A 22,107-nucleotide genomic window follows, 5' to 3' on the forward strand; every position below is an offset into this window, starting at 1 on the left:
TCCCCACATGTGGAAAGCAGAAACGCCAGTGTAAGCCACTATTTATACTGCTCAGCATGAACATGGTCCTTTGGGTAAATAATATTAATCCAATATATTTAAATAATACTGTTCTTCCTTAGAGCATAGAATGTATTTATGTGTGCTTATAGTTTTTTTTTAAATTCCCTCTAGAACTTCGGAGATAAGTTTATTATTGCTTATAAGTTGAAAAATTAAGGGACCGCAATGTTGCTATTATCCAGCCTCCAAGGCTTCATCTCTCTTGTGAAAAGTGAAAATGTTTATGTAAATATTTTACCACCTTTCCCTCTCTTAACAATGTGAGGCTTTATCCAATTGCTTGTGCTTCCTCTTCTGCAGAGTGGTGTTATTAGTGAGTGGACTTAGGTTTAGTTATAGGTTTGCTAGTAGTCTCTGCTCAGCTTGGGAGATAGTGGCTTCTGTGCTAATCACATGGCAAGTTACTGAACTTACGGGCAGAAAGAGATGGGGGATAACTACTTCACTGACTGTATCTGGATGGGGAAAGATCTTGGCAAAAGGGAATGTTGGGTTAAGAATGATAAGATACAATGTTGTAGGAATAATAATAATAAATTATTTTAACACCAGCTAAGACTTTACATCTGTGTGGTTGCTACTTCCATTTTAGAAATGAGGAACTTGGAGTAATTTACTTTCGTCATGCTGCTAGTTAGTGGCAGAGCCATAATTTGAACTTAGGAATCTTACTCCAGGTACACTGTGCTACCTGTAAATGTGAAATCTGAATTTGGCCAAAACAGTATTGGCCAAGTCTAAAATAGCTGAGATGTGGGAGAGAGTTTTACAAAGGCATCTTCTTATCCTTGCTGATAGTCAGGAAAAGGCAGAAAACATTTGGGGCCAGGGCTGAATTTACTCTTGGGCTTAATTTTTTTTTCCTTCAAAAAATGTTGGAGAAAGTCCACATTCTTGAGACTAACCATCTGTGACCTTGATGATGAAATACAGCCTGTACCTACATATAAACTTTCATGTCATTAAAATACTTGAAACACAAATATGAAGACTACTGTTATATCATTAAGTTACTGTTTTGAAAATTATGTAATTCTTCACTTTATTCAGTTTTCTAAATGAACGTTTGAAGGACTTTGTAAATTTTTTTTTTCTTTTGCGGCTGCATCCATGTCTTGTGGAAGTTCCCAGGCTAGGGGTCAAATCGGAGCTATAGCTGAGGCCTGTGCCACAGCCACAGCAATGTGGAATCTGAGCCGTATCTGCAACCTACACCACAGCTCTTGGCAACACCAGATCCCTAACCCACTGAGCAAGGCCAGGGATCAAACCTGTGTCCTCATAAATACTAGTCAGATTCGTTTCTGCTGCACCACAGTGGGACCTTCAGGACTTTGTAATGTTGAATAGTCTGTTTTTATATCATCAGCTTTGGCTGGGTAATTCTGTGTTCTCGTTTTTAAAGGAGTGTTTTGGTATGTGTCAGTATAGTAAAACGCCAACAAAAAGATGATTATATCTTACTTCTATTTAAGCCTGTATCTAGGTCTCCAAGAGACATTTCAGACCTGAGAAACAGTAGTTAAATACATTTCATACTCATGGTAGAAAACATTCAGTCTTTTCTAGGAGCAGTCAAAAGGAGAGATATCAAGTAATTTTGTTTTGCTTAATATTGAAACCCTTACCTGTTCTGAAGGTCAAAGATGAAAATATAAGTCTTGAACATAAAAATCTTAAAAGTGGGATTCCTGGTGGCACACCAGGTTAAGGATCCAGTGTTGTCACGGCTGTGGCTCGGATCATCTCTGTGGCCTAGGTTCAATCTCTGGCCTAGAAACTTCTGCATGCAGCCAAAAAAAAATGAAGAGCTCCCCATTTAAAAAATTTTGACCTTAAAATTTAGTACCTTATCCAGATATCAGCATTCACATTTAGACAAGGCAGTAGTTCTTAAGGATCTCTGTAGACCTTGTATCAGGCTTAGAAAAATCGTTTTCAAAGTGTCATTACATGTGATGGCTCCGCAAAACATAACTGAGGGGGAATGAAATAGGAAAAGAGGGGTGTACTTTGTGTGATCTAGCTCTCACACCTGGGAAGGCAGTAAGTTTCATCAGCTTTGTGACACCCCTAGTAATGAGTACACCAACCACCCAGATTGTGGTTTTAACATATGTCTAAAAATCTTTGATATTCCTTACTCGAAGAGGTGGAGCTTAATTCACCTCCCCTTAAATGTGGGCTGGATTTAGTGACTCGTTTCTAGAAATAGAATAACGAAAGAGAAAAATAGTAATTTTATGGTGGAAAAAAACACAAGGCAGGCTCAAAGTTAATGTGACTAGTAATAAGTCAGGTTGATATGGACCCCTGATATGATATGATAAGAAGGGCACTTTCTAAAATCCACAGCCTCAGTCTGATCATCAGAAAGCATCAGACAAACTCAAGATGAGGGGTAGTCTATAACAACTGACTGATAGTCTTTAAAAGAGTCAGGTTTGTGAAAAGCAAGGAAATACTGAGAAATTGTCACAGATTTGGAGAAGACACATTAAGGAATCATGGTGCCTGAACATGATGTGGTATAGTGGATTGGATCCTGGAACAGAAAAAGAACATTAGTGGAGAAACTGGTGAGATTACAGTACAGCCTGTAGTTTAGGTAACAGTATTATACCTGTGATAGTTTGTTAGATGTGGTAAATGTGTCATGGTTATGTAAGATGTTAATACTATGGGGAGCTGGGTGAAGGGTATATGGAAATTCTTGGTACTGTCTTTGCAACACTTGCGTAAATCTAAAATTATTTCAAAACATAAAGATTAGGGGAAAAAAGGGAGGCAGGAAAAGGATATGTAAGGCCGATATGTAAGGCCAATTAAAGCCTTGTCCTCCATTTCTTGAATTGTGTGGAAAAACTTTCCTCTAGATTTTATTTTGCTATGTTTTCTTCTATTTTCTGATTACAAAAGTAATACAGAAAAATGCCAGGAAGAAACCAAAAAGCATAAAATACAATCTACTTTCTTAACTTTTAGAGATAGTCACCATTCACATTTTGTTGTATATACTTCCAATATTTTCTTACACACAGTGTAAATGATTGTTAAAAATAAAAATGGGACCATGTTATTAAAAGATGAACGAATGTGCTTTGAACCCAGACAAAACCATCTTTCTGTTGTGGTGCCACACATTCTTTCTCTCTATCATTTTGTACCAGTTAACCTTTTTGAACTTGGCCTTAATTCATTCCTGCTGCAGTTTATTCTTCAAATATTTGTTGAGCACTTATGTACTGTTCTAGGCTCTGAGGATACAGTACAGAACAAAGCCAAACCCTTTCTCCCCTGTACGTCATGTTCTGTTTGAGGGAGCTACAGTAAATAAACATGAGTTGATATCCATCACGAAGATGAGTAGAGCTAAGGAAGAGAATAGAGAATGGCCACTGCAGAAAGGGGTGTGCTATTTTATGTAACCAGTAGAGGCATCTCTGATAAGGTGACATTAAGAAATTGGAGTGAAATTAGGAGCTGACACCTGAGGGGAGAGCTTTTGAAGCAGAGAAAGCAGTAAATCAAATGTGAACACCCCATGGTGGGAGCATGCTCTGTGTATTCAGGGAACAGCAAGACTGGAGTGGAGTAAGCTGGGAAGAAGGTAGTGAAGGATCAGCTCAAGTAGGGCCTTGCAGGCAGGAGAGGACTTGGGACTTCACTCTGAGGTTGAGCAGAGAGGTGATGTGTTAAGGTAGAGAATGGGTTATCTTTGAGGAGGCCACTAGAGCTGTCCAGGTAAGAAATGTTGACTTGGACCAGAGTTATAGTGAAGTCATGAGAAGGAGTACGATTCTGGATTTACTTTCAAAATGGGAGTTGACAGTGTTGGTTGGTAGATTGGATATGGTTTTATCAAAGAGCCAAGAATAAAGGGTGATTGCTGGGTGTTGGCCTAACTGTTGAGAAGAGTTGACATTTATTGAGATGGAGACTCCTGGAGGGCATATTTGGAGTAGAAATCAAGTGCCTGTTTTTTGGACATGTTAACCTTGAAATGCCTGTTTGATATCTAAGTGGAAATGCTGAACAGGCAGTTAGATTTTTCTGGAAGTGTAGGGGAAAATTGAAGGCTGGAGGTATACATTTGTGATTCACCAGCATCTAGGTAGACCATTAAGAGTTGAGATAAAATGAGATCCTAAGAGGCGGAGGAGGCATAAAGAGAAAAGATTGCTGAGGATTGGACCTGGGGATGCTTAAGAATTTTGGAAGTTGGTCAGTGAGAATTTAGTAGGGAGACTAGGGAAGGAGAGCCAAGTGAAAGGGTTCTGGAAGCCAAGTGAAGGAAGTATTTTTTAAAGTAAAACATGACTACAGTTGGCCCTTGAAGAATTTGGGGGCAGTTAGAGGCACCAACCTTCCACGTGGTCGACAATTTAAATATAACCTATAGTCTGTCTTCCATGCAACGCGGTTCCTCTGTATCCACAGTTCCACCCGCGATTCAACCGACTACAGATTGTGTAGTAGCACAGCTATTATTGAAAAATATATACAAGTAAGTGGACCCACGCACTTCAAACCTGTTCAAGGGTCAGCTATACCGTCAAATGTCATTAAGTTAAAAAAGATGAGCACCGGAGTTCTCATCATGGCGCAGCGGAAACAAATCTGATTAGGAACCAAGAGGTTTCGGGTTCGATCCCTGGCCTCGCTCAGTGGGTTAAGGATCTGGCGTTGCTGTGAGCTGTGGTGTAGGTTGCAGATGCAGCTCAGAGCTGGCATTGCTGTGGCTGTGGTGTAGGTTATAGATGCAGCTCAGAGCTGGCATTGCTGTGGCTGTGGCGTAGGCCAGAAGCTACAGCTCCGATTAGGCCCTTAGCCTGGGAACCTCCATCTTCCTTCCATGGGTGCAGCCCGAAAAAGACAAAAGACAAAAAAAAAAAAAAAGATGAGCACTGAGAAATGATCTCTAGGTTTGGCAACGGAGGAATCAGGCAAACTTGGAAGAAAAAGTTGATGTGATGGGCCTGAAGGGCAGATTGGAGTAGATTCTGGAAGTCTGTCAGATAGCCATAGGACCTTTCAGGGCAGATGGTTTTCCTGGTGAATCGTATAACGTAGTTGTTTGGGGTTTTGCTGTGAAAGGGAACAGAGAAGTGGGTATAGCTGGAACACATGTATTAGCATTATTCTTGATCATAGAGCCATTTTGGTAGGATGGCTTCATTTTAAGAGAACTTTGTATATCTGTAGGAGATGTTCAAAGTTAAGAATTGGGATTTGGAGTCAGATAGCCAGGATTTAAATTTGACCCAACCTGTGTATAGTTTTGTTATCTGAAGGATAGTCCAGTTCAGAATCTTTGAATTTTGGTTTCATCACCTGAAAGTGATTCCTCATAAGAATTAGATAAGTTCATGCTTTTAAAGAGCATTATATAGTCAACTCTACTATACTTTTTGGTACCTCTCTTTGGGTCTTTACAAGGAAATACTACAGTTTGGCATGTCATCAAACAGTGAGATGAACAGTCTCCATTCTAATTTTATTATAGATTCTGTTTCATCCATTAGTAATTTGTATATATAAAACAGCATATTTTCTGTTCTCTTTATTAATTCAAGAGAAACATTAATAAGTTAGCTTAAAATTGACAAGGCACAGTTTTTGGAGGGGGTGGTGGTGCTAGGTAGTGTGGATTGGTGGGAGAAGATTTAAATTCATCCCCTAGAAGGTAGTAGTTCCATATTCACATGAAAGAATACTCCATTTCCTACTGCCATGTTTTGGTTTCCCTTCCACTGACTTGGTGAACCATTACATACTGTCTTGAAACATTTCACATCCGTTGTGGGTTGTGGGTTGAGTGTTTCGTTACACAGACAGCTTACTTAGGTCTTCATTCTTTAGTCAGGCATTACTTTTATTGGTTGTTTAGAATAGATGTAACACATTGTTAGAGCTGCCAAAAATAGATGTAATAGATGGTGTCCTGGGGCTACAACTAGGTTTGCTGGACTCTGATCAAATACTTTACCTTTGGCAGGCTCTTAGTATTCGCTAAATTCTCATGCTTGGCTTAGAAGTTCTAAGTAATAAAAATTGGGGGCAGATTCATTTTAGCATAACTCTTTGTACCTTTATAGAATGGTTGAAATATTATTTGTGTCTTCTAAACCAGTCTTAAAAACAACAAAAAGGGTGGATATTTTATGTTTTATTTATTCTAAATCTAATTTTCAGAGTCTGTGATCCTAATCTATTAAAGTTAAATAAATTTCTGGCCTTCCTACTACCTTAATAACTTCTGTTTGTCCCCCTGCAGATAGCTTCTCTGACTATCAAGATTTAAACTAAGGGGAAATTTTTCATATCTCCTGGATATCATTTTTGGGAAGATTGAGGAAATGATCAGAAATTACTTTCTTCTCACTAACATATGAGGGAAAGGGGGGCTGTCAGCTTTCTTTAGGTACTTTTGGTACAGATTTACTCTTCGTTCTTTCTATTTCAGAGTCTGATAAAGAGGAGAAACCACAAAGTACTGTCATACCCAAGGAAGTGACACCAGCCCTGTGCTCCCTCATGAGCAGCTATGGCAGCCTCTCGGGGTCAGAGAGTGAGCCAGAAGGTAAGTCATGGCGTGGTTGTTACAGTTAGGTTTGTTTTGTTTCCTTGCTTTTTGCCTCTGATGTATACTATGTATTAATACTATCCTTTCATGTGTAGGTAGGTATCTGAGGATAAGATGTGCCCTGCACAGTCTTTGACTGTCAGATTCCTTTTTCATTTGATTCTGAAGTAAACATGGGATATGGGATGAAGGGAAGTGGGAGAAATAGAGAAATGTGTTACTACTTTAGGAGAAAAGGGGAAAAAATAAAATGAAAGAATAAGAAGGGAAAGAGATAATATCCACTAATGAAATTAAAGAAAATTCTAAAAAATACAGCAAAGAAGGTTAATTCATTGTCACTACTCTCAAGAACCCTTGTCTTAACTTGTTTTGCACCTTTGATAGATGGAAAGAGGTCCTCTATGATAAAGAAGATGATAAAATTCCTTACATGTATATGCAACATTGCTCTTTATGAAGCATATTTACATAAATTACCTCTTTTGGAGAACACAGTAATCCTATACTTGTGTTGCATTAGCTTGTATTTTAAAGGTTAAAGCCATGGAATCTTTTTGAGAGTCTTTCTGAGAAGTTAACATTCTTGAGGTTACTGTCTTATCTGTAAAGATGATGATAAATCACCTCAGTTTCTGGCATCTCTTTTAGGGCCACCTCAAACAGCTGCAAGTAGGCTTGGCATTGTGGCAATTCTTTTTTTTTTTTTTTAGTGGCCACACCTGCAGCATATGGAAATTCACAGGCCCGAGATTGAATCCGAGTTGCAGCTGCAACCTACACCACAGCAACACCAGATCTTTTAACCCACTGGGCCAGGCTGGGCTCGAAGCCACACCTCTGCCGTGACTCAAGCCACTGCAGTTGGATTCTTAACCCACTGCACCATGGCAGGAACCCCAGTGTGGCGATTCTTAACCCAAGGTTTATATCAGTAATCCAGCATTTGTTTAGTGCATAAACCTGGGTCCTGCTGCACCTGTGTACCTGTCTGGGCATGATCATTTTATCTAGGCTTTGCCAACTGTGACAGACAGAGTTCATGAATATGTATATCAGCTAGGTAATCACAGTCCTGAAGCTAAGGACACAGGGTCTTAAAAGTGAATATGTAGGATGAAGGGAAGTCTTGACTGTAATTGGATGAAGGTGGCAGCACTTTTAATGTTGATTACATTGCAGGTAATCGGTGTTTGTGTAGTTTGAATATGTTGAAGAAGGAAGAGTTGGGCTTTAATGTGAAAGTTAGGTTTAGATCTCTCCGTAACAGGAATTTTTTTTCTTTTTTTATTGGGCTGAGGTTTACTGTGGTAGCTGGTTAAAAGCTACTTGAATTTTGAAATATAAACTACTTTGGCTTTATTAGAGTATTTCTTAACAGATGGTCACCTCTTCTTTTTTTTTTTTAAGTTTAAGAAAAACAGTATCTATTTCTTTACTCTAGTTTCCAATACACTGATATGAAGATGAAATTATTCTTTAAACACATATTATATTTCCTGCTTATCAGCTGTGTTTATGACAAAAGATAGCAAAGAAAGCTCTTACTGGATTACTGAACCCCATAAAAACAAGTTGTACTAACGCTTTCTTCTCTTTCTCCTAAGATAAAACATTCATTGCTTTTATACTCATGTCTTTGTTTTGAGGCTGCCACTATTTTTAAATTAGAAGGAAGAAAGGAAACTGGAAGGGATCTTTGAGGTCCCAGTGCTCCATTTAAGGAAGACCCTTAAGCTCTGAGAGGCTAAGTTTGCAAAGCTAGTATGTGACAGTGCTGATGTAAAGCTTAAGCTTAGAGACGTAGAGACGTAAACGTCTAAAGAAGCCAGCTATATCGCCTTCCATTCCAGTCTTTCTCCATGTGGCATGTGCAGGCTTTTCATTTTTAATAGATAACAAAAGATGTTATCTCCTGAAAGACATATTTGATTTTGAATGAACTCACTTTGACTGATTGTCTAAACTGCCCTGCCTTAAGGACTTTTTGTCCTTGCTTTACATTCCTAAGCCTTAAGAATTATTTTATGTAGTTTGAATTCAGTTTTATTAAGCTGTCCAGGTCTCTAGCAGATTTCTAGCTTTCTGTGTTAATTCTGGACTGAAGGATAGGATATTGACACAGAGGGACTTTGGAATCAATAAACCAAGGACATAAAGTGAGCATTTTCTGAACAGTGAGATACCATCTAAAAGGTTTATCTGTCCTGGGTCTTGCATGTTTTTGCCATATGAGAACCACAGTTTTGCACTCCCCCAAATTGTTTCTTCAAACGGGTGTGGCCATGAGTGGGAGACCTCCCATTGAAAACTGATTCAAAAGGCCACCAAGCAAAAAGTGATTTAGGTTTGAAAAAGGTCAGTGGCTATATTTTAAATTTGTTAGGATTGATAAATATTACATTAAAATATGATACTATGCTGGAAAATGTTGTGAGCCTCAAGAAAAATATAAATGGTCCCAGTTCCTCATTCCTTAGGAAGCCATCTGTACCTGGCATTTTCTTTTGGGCAAGATTTTAAATTATGAATTACTTCATTAATAGGTATAGGACTATTCAGATTTTCTGTTTTTCCTTGAACCAAATTTGGTAATTTGTGTTTTTCAAAAGAATTTGTTTCATCTAAATTGTCAAATTTATTGGCATAATGTTGTTCATGGTTTTCTTGTGATTTCTGCAGGAACTATAGTGGTGTTCCCTCTTTGATTCCTTATAATAATTAATTGAGAGTGTTCCCCCCCCCCCTTTTTCTTGATCAGATTATCTTGCTGGATGTTTATTGATTTTATTAATCTTTTCAAGGAACCACCTTCAGGCTTTGTTGATTTTTTTTTTTTTTGGTATTGTCTCTTTCTAATTAATAGATTTTCACTCTTTCAATCTTTTTTTTCTCCTTACACTCTACCTCAATACAGTGTAAACACATAATTGATTTTCTTTCTTTTTTTGGCTGCACCTGTTGCATGTGGAAGTTCCCAGGCCAGGTATTGAACCCAGGCCACTGCAGAGACAGCGCCAGATCCTTAACCTTCTGCACCACAAGAGGATTCCTCAAGATCTGTTTCTAATTGCTATTTCCACCACATCTGCAGTTACTTAATCCATTGAAGTCTTAAATATGAGGGTTGGAATCAGCTTCTTCCAAATTCCTGTTAATGTTCCTCTTTTGACCTCTTCCCATGAATCATGAATGTTTTTGCTGGTACCTCAGTGGTGAATCTTTTCCAGGAAGTTTTCAATTGACTGTTCCCAGATCCATGAGAGGAATCACTATGTGTGGAAGCTATAGTCTTTGAGAATGTACGTCTTAAATAATAAGACTTGAAATTCGAAATTACTCCTTGATCCATGGGCTGCAGAATGAATGTTGTGTTAGCAGGCATGAAAATAATGTGACTCTCACTGTGCATCTCCACCAGAGCTCTTGGGTGACCAGGTGTGCTGTCAGTGAGCAGTCATATTTTGAAAGCAACCTTTTTTTTTTTTTTTTTTGAGCAGTAGATCTCAGCAGGAGGCTTAAAATATTCAGTAAACTATGTTATAAACAGATGAGCTGTCATCCAGGTTTTGTTGTTCCATTTATGGAGCACAAGCAGAGTAGTTTAGCATAATCCTTGAGGGCCATAGCATTTGAGGGGTGGTAAATGAGCGCTGACTTCATCTTCAAGGCACCAACCCAGTCACATTAGCCCCCAAGAGAGTCAGCCTGTCCTTTAAAGCTTAAAGCCAGACATTGGCTGCTTTCTGCCTGTGAAAGTTCTAGGTTGCATCTTCTTCCAGTAGAGACTGTTTATCTACATAGTAACTCTGCTGTTGAGTGTAGCCACCTTCATTAATTATCTTAGCCAGATCTTCTGGATAACTTGCTGTAACATCTGCATTAGCACTTTCTACTTCACCTTGTACTTTTATGTTAAAGAGATGTCTTCTTTCCTTAAACCTTACAAACCAACCAGCCTCTGCTAGTTTCAGACCTTCCTTCTGCAGCTTCCTCACTTCTCTCAGCCTTCCTAGAACTGAAAAGAGTTAGGGCTTTGCTCTGGATTAGACTTTGACTTAAGAGAATGTTGTAGCTGGTTTGATTTTCTATCCAGACCACTGAAATTTTCTCTGTATTGGTAGTAAGGCTGTTTTGCTTTCTTTTCACTTGTGTTCACTGGAGTAGCACTTTTAATTCCTTCCAAAATTTTTCCTTTGCATTCACCTCTTGGCTAACTGGTGCAAGAGGCCCAGCCTCCGGACTTTCCCAGCTTTTGAGTAACCGTCCTAACTAAGCTTAATCATTTCTAGCTTTCAATTTAAAGTGAAAGACTTCTTTTTTTTTTTTTTTGTCTTTTTGCCTTGTCTAGGGCCGCTCCCATGGCATATGCAGGTTCCCAGGCTAGGGGTCGAATCGGAGCTGTAGCCGCCAGCCGATGCCAGAGACACAGCAACGCAGGACCTGAGCCGTGTCTGCGACCTACACCACAGCTCACAGAACACCAGATCCTTAACCCACTGAGCGAGGCCAGGGATCGAACCCGAAACCTCATGGTTCCTAGTTGGATTCGTTAACCACTATGCCACGATGGGAACTCCTAAAGTGAAAGACATATGACCCTTCCTTTCACTTGAACACTCAAGGGCCCCTGTGGTATGGTTATTAATTGGCCTAATTTCAATATTGTGTCTCAGAGAGTGGAGGAGGAGAGGGGTGGGCAAGGCAGGTAGGTGGAGCAGGCAGAACATATGCAGCATTTATCAGTTAAGTTTGTTGTCTTAGATGGCGTGATTTGTGGCAACCCCAAACAATTACAGTAGTAACATCAAGATGACTGATCACAGATCACCATAACAAATATAATAATAATGAAAGTTTGAAATATTGAAAGAATCATCAAAATGTGGCACAGAGACACAAAGTGAGCCTTGCTCAGTGTTGCCACAAACCTTCAATTTGTAAAAAATTCTGAATCTGTGAAGCACATTAAATCAAAGCACAGTAAAATGAGGTACTCCTATAATTTAAGAATTTTACAGCTACGTACTTGTATTTTCCTCTTCCTTTCCTCTGTGCTTTCGTTATCTTAGATTTTAGTTCTAAACCCCACATGCATTGTTACTGTTATTTTTGCTTTAAATGGTCAATTATCTTTAAACTTTTTTTCAAATGAGAAAAAAGGTCTTTTGTAATTATCCACATATTGACTTTTCTGGCACTCTTCCTTCCTTTGTGTGGATCCAAGTTTCCATCTGGTATTTTTTCTTTCATAGGCACTCTTTGTAGCTCTTTGCGGTAGTTTCCTCAATTCTTGGCAGTTATAACTCCCAATTTGAAAAATTTTGTAATACATTGTACATGTTCCTTTTAATTAATACGTAGCCAGTATTAGGGCTGGGGGGAGGGGACTCCTATGGTTTGGGGGGTTATTTGGGGAAGTGTTGCCTGGTTTTTTTATTTGTTTTTTTATTTTTGTGTTTATTTTTTTTCATTACATGTAGAAGCTCCCATCAAGACTGAAGCAGACGTTCTGGCAGAAGACCAGGTTCTTCATAGCAATACTCCCGAGAAACCAAGTCAAGATGTTAAAGCAACTGTTAGAAATTTCTCAGAAGCCAAGTATGAGCGCCAAAAGAAAAAATTTAAAAAGACAGATCCTAAGAAGAAAAAAAATCATCACAACTATCAAACGTTATTTGAACCAAGAACACACCATCCATATCTCCTGGAGATGGTGAGTGACTTTTCTTATGTTCTGATCTTGTGGTCTTCTCATGTCATGAAGATGGAGCCTCTGGGCTCGTGTGTGCACCTGTGTGTGTGTTTTAACGTTATCAGAGACATATGCTCCTTGGAGAGTCATCTATGTGTCTTATTTCTGAAGTGGCATTTAGAATACAGCTGATATTCAGTTAATCTGAAATAATTACAGTTTTCAAAACTGCTTAAAATAAAAGACTCTAGGTTTAAGTGGTTGGTAAAGAAATAATGTATTGAAGTGTACTGATTTTTAAAGTTTTCATTGAAAGCACAGCCTAATACAGTGCAGGCTGAAGGGAGAAAAGGAGCTTTGTGTGTTTATTTTGTGCATTATTGGCTTTATTCTTTCTCAGTATAATGTGCTCAAAAATTTATGATTTTTCTTCAGATTGTAAGGAAGAAGCAATGCCTCTTTTGATTCTAAGTAAGGGATATGAAGGTGTTCAAAGATCCAAGACTTTTCTGTCTATGAGTGATAGAAATTTTTAGTGGAATTGTAAAACTATCTGTTGACATTCTGTGCAGAGTCTCTTTTGCCTGCTCAGATAAGTGTTTCTACGGTAGCTGAAGTGTTTTGTGACTTCTAAGACTACATTCTTTGTTGCATGTAGATAGAGCGGCTTCTTAATAAAATTGATCCAGGAGTTCCCGTCATGGCGCAGTGGTTAACGAATCCGACTAGGAACCATGAGGTTGCAAGTTCGGTCCCTCCCCTTGCTCAGTGGGTTAATGATCCGGCGTTGCCGTGAGCTGTGGTGTAGGTTGCAGACACGGCTCGGACCCTGCATTGCTGTGGCTCTGGCGTAGGCCGGTGGCTGCAGCTCTGATTCGACCCCTAGCCTGGGACCTGGGAACCTCCATATGCCGCAGGAGTGGCCCAAGAAATAGCAAAAAGACAAAAAAAAAAAAAAAAACAACCAATAAATAAATAAATAAATAAATAAAATTGATCCAAAATGTACTATTTTGTAAATTTCAGTGCTTATATAAAGCAGATTGCTTTATAGGTTAAGTCACCTTTGCACTGAAAGTTCCTGTGTGGATGTTTCTGAACTACATTAATGACATCAGAAAATAAAATGAGTAGTTTCGTTATGAATCATGTATGATGCCTTGGTTATTTAGTCTGGATACCAGGGATTTTCAGCTTTCTTTCAATTACATAAGCACAAAAATAGAAAGTTTGGAAAGCCCAGGAATGTGGCTTTTCTTACTGCTATTTTCATTATTACTATATTTACTATATCTCCCTACCAATTTATATACTCTTTATGGAGTTGGGTTTGGGAGGATCCTGTCGGATGTGATTTTTAGATTAAAGAATTAGAGACTTTTAAACCTATTTTCCCTGTCCCTTGCTTGATACTCCTAGAGAGGACCTCAGAGGGAACTTCTGAGCTTAAAGCTAGATAGTTTTGGTTAAAAGGAAACATTCTTGCATTGTTTTTTAGTAAAATAATTAGTAAATATATAAACATCTTTATTATTGTGTTCTTTATATAAAGAAGGCGGCACACATAGTATTTTAGATGTTTCTTAGATGTATTTTATTTACCAGCTAATCTTTTTATTTGTCGTTTTTTAGCTTTTAGCTCCGGACATTCGACATGAAAGAAATGTAATTTTGCAGTGTGTTCGGTATATCATCAAAAAAGACTTTTTTGGACTTAATACTACTTCTGCGAAAACTAAAGATGAGTAGGTATCTGACGTTTTAGCAGATAACTGAAGCATGTAAAATAGTAACCTCCTCAACTCTGTGGAGGAGAACTTTTTTTTTTAAACTGGATTAGTAATGAAATTGTAAGCCTCATGGTAATTATTATGTCAGATTTTCAAGTCTTTGCTTTGACTCTATACAAATAAATATATAACTGATTTTTAAGACTGTGTTGTTGGGATCATATATAATATTTGCTGGCAGAATTCCACTTTTTATTTGTATTTATTGCTCCCGTGTAAGGAAGTTTGCTCTTGGGCCTGTTAAGAATTGAAAATAGTGGTGTTCCCGTTGTGGCACAGTGGAAATGAATCCGACTAGGAATCACTAGGTTGTGGGTTCGATCCCTGGCCTCGCTCAGTGGATTAAGGATACAGCTTTGCCATGAGCTGTGGTGTAGGTGGCAGACGCAGCTCCTATCTGGCATTCCTGTGGCTCTGACATAGGCCGGTGCCTACAGCTCTGATTTGACCCCTAGCCTGGGAACCTCCATATTCCGTGGGTACGGCCCTAAAAAGACACACACACAAAAAAAGAATTGAAGATAGTGATTTAGTAATAAAGGAAAAAAAAAAAAAACTGAGCAAAAGTATAGGTTGGAGAGAGAAATATAGCCATTTGGTTCTTTTAATATGAGAGGGGAAGAGTCACTCTTTAACTGTAGCAAGGGGGATATTTAAAAAATAAACCAGATCAAATTAATACAACGAAAAGTTCTTGAAATTTAAATTTTCACGGTTTATTTCAAAGGACATGTTGAAATTCACCTATTGACACTTAAGTTGCTCAAATATTGATTGCTTGAAATATTATAGATATGGCCTCTGTGTATGTTTCAGTTCAGTTGAAGTGCTTCTTTGGGGTATGGTTCAGAATGGGACCTTTTAAAAATTTTTTCCTGTGAAAAAGTATGTATAGTACTTGATGAAGTTCAGTTAATTTCTTACAGCATAAACAGTAGTTTGTGAAATAATGTTAATGTCAGTTTAAGTAATTAAAATTCATCTCATAAAGATAGTAATTGCACTTTAAAAAATGTTTTAAATAAATAACAGCTATGGAGCTGTTTTAATCTCCGATAATACCAGCAATTCTGGTTTTAGATTCTAGCCATTTTTGCTGGCTAGCATTAGAGCTCTGCTCTTTTGACATACAGCCAAGGGGTGAGGTTTTTTTTAAATTAGTGTCTTGTTGTAGTTGGAAAATTAATTTTATCTGACATCGTGATGACTGAAATCCATGAATCTCGCCTTTAAGAAGAAAAGCAAGAAAGGTGATGGCAGCTCTCTGCCCTCTTGCTCCTCCACATCTCTAAGATCCCATCCAGAATCCTAGAATACCTGGCATATAACACCGTGTGACATCACAGAGATTAAAATTCAGATTGAGGTCAGTGTTCCTCAGCCGTATAACCACCATACAGACCTTTTTATTCTGTTTTACTCTATTTCTCCAATGAGCCCCATTATTTTAGAAAGTTATCTGCCTAGTTCATTAATTCAATTCATATAATACTTTAATGGATTAAAGATAGAAAAATGAATAAGGCCTTGCATTATTCAAAGATGTGACTTCTAACCAAATTCATCTCCTCAGGATGGATGAAGTAACCAATGTTATAAACTGAGTCAATATTCACAATTTTACTACTCTGCAGCTTTATCACAGGTTACATGCAAATTCCATAGGCTTTAAATACATAAATGAATTCACAGGCTGCTGGACCACTTTCAGAGAACCACCATGTTTCCAGGGATGTTGACAGTCACTGCTCAAAGGTATATGTGCAAGGTTTTATTTTCAGTCTTTCTTGTTTTCTAATAAATGTATCAAAGAGTGAAAATGCTCCTCTGAGCACTGCCTTGGCTGTGTCTGACAGTCTTAAGCTGTGATGACTGTCTTTTATTTCTAATGGGTAATTTCAGATGCTTTTATATTTAACCCAGGGATTATTTAAGTGTGTTTACAATGTCAAAGCACATAGAGCATAACCTGTATGGTTTCTGCTTTGTGGAATGCATGGTGAATGTTCGTAAATATTCTGAGTGTGGGAGGGGAGAGGGGTGCTTTTTTCTTTTTTGGTTTTACCTTGTTAATTGTTCAGATGTTCTACATTCTTATCTTACTGTTCACGTAATGAATTGATGTCTGAGATGTGAGAGCGTTATGTGACTCTTGGTGAGTTGTGCCTTTTTTTTTTTTTTTGTCTTTTTAGGGCCACACCCACAGCATATGGAGGTTCCCAGGCTAGGGGTCAAATCAGAGCTGCAGCCATTGGCATACACCACAGCCACAGCAATGCCAGATCCAAGCTGCATCTGTGAACTACACTACAGCTCACTACACCACAGCTCACGGCAACACTGGATCCTTAACCCACTGAGCAAGGCCAGGGGTCGAACCTGCATCCTCATAGATGCTAGTTAGATTTGTTTCCACTAAGCCATGATGGGAACTCCAAGTTGTGCCATTTATAACTGAAGTATTCTTTTTTGTCAATACTTTCTGCATTGACTTCTGTTTTTCCCAGTCAATGAAGTCAAAACAGCTTTGGGGGAGTGCAACCCAAGAGTCTCTGGGGAATTTAATCCATTCATATAATTGAAATTGTTGAACTATTTCCTGCCATCTTATTTTATATTTTCTGTATATTGTGCTTTCTTGTTTTTATTTCATCATTTTATTGGCTTGATTGATAATTGATTTTTTTCTACTTGTTTTTTCTTCTAGTACTTGGGAAATAAATAAACCCTTGATGTTCCTTTAGGGGCTGGCCTTTTCTTCTATATTTAATCAGTAGCCATATCTTCCACCTCCCAATTAAGTCAGTTACCTTAGCATTCTTACATCCCCACCCCCATCTCTGCTGGTGTAATCATGTGAGTTTGAGATTCGTTTTAGATTAATCTCTATTATCTTGGTTTGCGTGTGTTTTGACATCATGCAACATTATTTAAACATATGTATGTTTTACTGTTTTCCTTCTCACTGCTTTTTCTTTCATCCTAGGGTTTTTTTGTTTTGTTTTGTTTACTGCAACATAGCATCAAGTAATTAAATGCTGAATCCTTATTTCAATTTCAAAAAATTAGTTTAAGGTGTTAGGTCCAAAATCAAATCCCAGAGTTCCCATTGTGGCGCAGTGGAAAAGAATCCGACTAGGAACCATGAGGTTGTGGGTTCGATCCCTAGCCTCGCTCAGTGGGTTAAGGATCTGGCATTGCCATGAGCTCTGGTGTAGGCCACAGACGTGGCTCGGATCTGGCGTGGCTGTGGCTGTGGTGCAGGCCAGCAGCTGTACCTCTGATTAGACCCCTAGTTTGGGAACCTCCATATGCCACAGGTGCGGCCCTAAAAAAGACAAAAGACGAAACAAAAAATCAAATCCCTTCAGAATTTTCAAATTATAACATGGTTTTCAAGTTATAACATCCATTATTGCTGACACCAGTCTGATTCTGTTTATTGGTAAAAATTTATTCTTCCCCCTCGTGAAAAACGTTTAAAGTTTCCTTTTTATGCTTGGAGTCCTAAAATTTCACTAGTAATGCGCCTCGGTATGTGGGATAAAATATGTGTCATTCATTCTGTTTACCACATGATCTTCTCACTCTGAAGAATTGTACCGATGAAACAGGCCAGGGCAGTTTTTCTTCTGATGGTTTTCTCACCTCCACTGCTCACACTTTGAATTAGCATTTGAAAGTTGCCTTATTTACATCCTTTGCCTAGTGACTCTTCACCTGATACACAAGACTGAAGAGGACTGAGTGGTCCTCGAAGAGCAGAAGCAGACTTGCTCCAGAGCAGTCTCCTATTAGCACACCTGGAGGCAGCTTAGGAGTGGCTTAGGGAACAAATTATTATTTCTTCCTCAAAATTCAAAGAGGAGAAAATCAGTAAATGTGAATAAGTGGAGTAATGAAGACAGACACTCAGACTACCGAGAAAAGATGCCAAATTGAAGTTCTGTTCTTTATGGCCCTTGCCATGGACTGTGCCCTGCAATGCAGGGTGTCCTGTGAGACACCACTTGTGGCTCACGTTTGGAACACTTTCTGGGGCTTCTCATAAGGAGAGCAACAAGTGTCTTCTATTGATCTTCTGAACCCAGCCAACATAAATAAGTCTGAGTACACCCTGGAGAAACTAGGATGTCTTCATTTGAGGACCTTTCATCCATTGTGGGAAGGTTTCCACATTACAGTTTCCAGCAGCGTCATCTGGTCATTGTAGCAGGGAATGTCACCATTTCCTGGGTCAAATATTTGCAGTTGTGTCATTTGTTTTTCTGATTATTTTTGCATTTCACTTAATTTATAAAACTATAGGCTTTATTTGGCTTCTACTTGTTTTCCAAGAATGTCCTTTTTGATTATTCAACCCAGGATACTATGTTGTATTTAGTTGCTATGTCTCTTAGTTATCTTATTTTTAGTTGTTGTTTAAATTAATTAATTAACTGATTAATTTATTTTGGCCACTCTGTGGCATATGGAAGTTCCTGGGCCAGGGATCCAACCTGAGCTGCAGGATGACAATGCTGGATCCTTAACCCCCTGCACTACCAGGGAAGTCTGATTGGGGCCTTTTTTATGCTACAGTGACCATTCATTTTTTTTTTGTCCTTTCAAACTGGACTGTGGCCTTCTTGTATCTCGAGGAACGTAAATCATGTTATCATCTTGCATGAGAGTTTCTAACACATGTAAAATTATCTGCGGTCAACCAGTCCAGATTACTTGCAGATAAACTTCATAAATTCCAGGAAATGGAAGAATTCTAAGGTGGGAAAATTCTTGAAAATTCTGTTGCTTGAAAATGAATCTAGGATGACATTGACGCTTTCAGCTCTGGAAATATTTTTTCTTTTTTTTTTTTTGTCTTTTTGCCATTTCTAGGGCTGCTTCTGCGGCATATGGAGTTTCCCAGGCTAGGGGTCTAATCGGAGCTGTAGCCACCGGCCCAAGACAGAGAGCCACAGCAACTCGGGATCCAAGCCACGACTGTGACCTACACCACAGCTCCCGGCAACGCTGGATCCTTAACCCACTGAGCAAGGCCAGGGATCGAACCCAAAACCTCATGGTTCCTAGTCGGATTCGTTAACCGCTGAGCCATGACAGGAAATCCTGGAAATATTTTCTGGTTTTTGTTTTTAGACATAATATTGTCTCAGTTCTTCCCATATTTACTTCCCATGTTTATTTAAAACAATGCAGAATCACTATGATAGAACATCTGTTTCCTTGCAGAAGCAGGAAAAAGAAAAAGCTCTGGATTAGGTACATATTTGTGTTACAAGGCTGCATGCTTTTCTTTTGAATATTTTGAAACTTGGAGGCATTTTCAAGAACAGATTTTTAGATCACAACTACAATAACAAGGTTTGAATTTGGTAAGCACTTATTAGATCTCATATGGTTCTTGGTGGATATGATGATATGAGACTGAGACAAGAAGACATTCATCAAAAAAAAATAATAATAACAGCAAAATAAATCTTTGAAGGGCACTGTTTTAAAATGGAAGAGCCAAGAAGATAGAAGATATCAGTCAAATTATGCATGGAATTTAGCTCATAGAGCTCGTGGTACCTAATTGCCTTTAATTACCAAGCAAGGAAAAATGGCATTTGAAAACTAATTGCTTCCTATGTCAGATACTGTATTACTTTTTTTTTTTTTTCCTTTTTAGGGCCGCACCTGTGCCATATGGAAGTTCCCAAGCTAGGGTCAAATTGGAGCTGCAGCTGCCAGCCTATATACCACAGCCACAGTGATGAGGGATCCTTAACCCACTGAGCAAGGCCAGAGATTGAACCCACGTTCTCATGGATACTAGTCAGGTTCTTAACCCGCTGAGCCACAATGGAACTGCAAGAGTGTATTACTGTGATACAGACCAGTGGCTCCCACACTAGGCTGATCATTGGAGTATTGGTTCCTACCTTGAGATTCTGACTTTTGTAGATTTGGGGATGTAGCCCAGAAATGTTAACATGTTCCTCAGGTGATCGGGATGGTCTGACAGGTTTGGGAACATGGAGACAGACCACTGTGTATTTTTACAAACCCCTACGGGATGTCTTACTTATTCAAATACAGATTGCTGGGTCTCCCTCCCAAGTTTCTGACTCATAGGTCTTTGGTGGGGCCTGAGGATTTGCAATTCTTTTAAGTTCCCAGGAGCCGCTGCTGCTGCTGCTGGCCCAGGACCCACACTTTGTGTACTAACGACTGAGACCATCCCCAAGACTCCCTAGTCCCTGACTGGTCACACTCAAGGAACAACAAACTGATTTCCGTGGCATGATTTGCAGTTTCTGGGGCTTAAGCTTTGTGTGTGTGTGTGTGTGTGTGTGTGTGTGTGTGTGTGTGTTCTACTTTGTTATTTTTATCCTTTGCATTACCTGATGAACCTCTATCCCTATGGAAAGTTTTGAGTGGAAAGATGATTGCTGGCGAGGGTGCCTTGATAGTGAAATGGAAATAGCCAAGGCGTGTGGATCTGGGCTAAAGTTCCCATTCTTTGACCCTTGTTTTACTGTGGTCTTTGGCAGGGCTCCTAATCTCTGCTCTCCAGCCATGGAGCATCAGTCACGATCCCCCTGCCAGGAGGCCTTGACTTCTCTCCAGGCCCGGGATGCTCCTCCCTTTCCCCTCACATCTCATTGCTTGCTTCACCTTGGACCTCTGCTCTGTCTACACTTCCTCAGAAAAGCCTTCCCTGACCTCAAGTAGGTCAGGTCCTCCTTTTTTACACGCTCACACTATGTACCTGTCTTTCTCAGCATTGCCGAAGTTGCAGTTTTATATTTACTTGGGTGATAATTTGATCTTTCTCTCTTTACTAGACTATAAACTCTGGGACTTAACACTGTAAAAAAAAAAGAAAAGAAAGAAAGAAAGAAAGAAAGAAAAAGAAAAAATGTATCAGTTTGTGTTTCCTATTATGTTCCAGCTGCAAACACGGGGTACCTGGCACATAGGAGTTGAATGAATGGCCATGAATGGGGTCATGTTATACGAACGGAGAGGCTGCTTTCCTGCCTGTGAGTTTCTAGAAGACACCCTGTTATTCGTATAATAAATTCCCTATTTTGCACAAATGTACTCGGTTTCTGTTATTTGTCAGAGTCCTAACAGTACAGCTATTATTTATTGAGTGGTTCCTATATATGTGAGGCATCAGCTGTGATCTCACATTTGACATTGATCTAGGAGGTCAAGAATCTTAGTCTACTGATATCTAGGGCATTCCTTTCTCCTAAGAATCTAAAAACCAAAGTGCACTGCAAAGGTAGCTATAGATAGAAGACAGATTTCCTTAGTTCCATATTAAGGAAAAATAGCAGAAAGCAATTTTATGCTCAAACTAGATCTCTAAGGTGGTCTTTGGGATTGGGGAAGGGTGGTACCCAGGGAGAGTAAGATAACTTCCAGCTACAGCAGTTCCCTCTTTTCCACTGTTTACCTCCCATGGTTTCAGTTACCTGTGGTCAACTGCATTCCAAAAATATTAAATGGAAAATTCCAAAAATAAATAATTCATAGGTTTTAAATCGTGCCCTGCTCTGGGTAGTGTGAAGAAATCTCACACTGTCCCACTTTGTCCTGCCTGGGACCAGAATCACATCATCACAAGAGTAAGGGTGTGTACAGTACAATAAGATACTTTGAGAAAGACCAAGTTCACATAAGTTTTATTACTATATATAATTACTATATATATGTATTTATTACTATCTACCTATATATAGATAGATAGATTTTTTTTTTTGTCTTTTCTACAGCTGCACCCCGGCATATGGAGGTTCCCAGGCTAGGAGTCTAATTGGAGTTGTTGCTGCCAGCCTACACCTGAGCCACAGCAACGTGGGATCCAAGCCGTATCTGTGCCCTATAATACTGCTCACTGCCAAGGCAAGATCCTTAACCTACTGAGCGAGGCCAGGGATCGAACCCACAACGTTGTGGTTCCTAGTCGGATTCAT

The 22,107-nt window shown here is 39.1% G+C and overlaps 1 protein-coding gene across 2 annotated transcripts in view; it reads left to right on the forward strand.

Moving 5' to 3' along the window:
- Positions 1–21,204, forward strand: part of NUFIP1 (nuclear FMR1 interacting protein 1) — a 42,810-nt gene extending 21,606 nt beyond the window's left edge. Inside the window, exons 8-12 of one of the 2 annotated variants that reach the window (XM_047755736.1) lie at positions 6,530–6,646; positions 12,133–12,365; positions 13,977–14,089; positions 15,827–15,889; positions 21,075–21,204. In XM_047755736.1, coding sequence (XP_047611692.1) covers positions 6,530–6,646; positions 12,133–12,365; positions 13,977–14,089; positions 15,827–15,889; positions 21,075–21,102 — 554 coding nt within the window. In that variant the 3' untranslated portion in view covers positions 21,103–21,204. Of the gene's footprint in view, positions 1–6,529; positions 6,647–12,132; positions 12,366–13,976; positions 14,090–15,826; positions 16,279–21,074 lie in introns of those variants that run through there. The other variant, XM_047755735.1, reaches the window with a different exon arrangement.
- The last annotated feature ends 903 nt before the right edge of the window (positions 21,205–22,107 follow it).

This window comes from Phacochoerus africanus, chromosome 13 (assembly GCF_016906955.1).
Source record: "Phacochoerus africanus isolate WHEZ1 chromosome 13, ROS_Pafr_v1, whole genome shotgun sequence".
Lineage (NCBI taxonomy): Eukaryota > Metazoa > Chordata > Mammalia > Artiodactyla > Suidae > Phacochoerus > Phacochoerus africanus.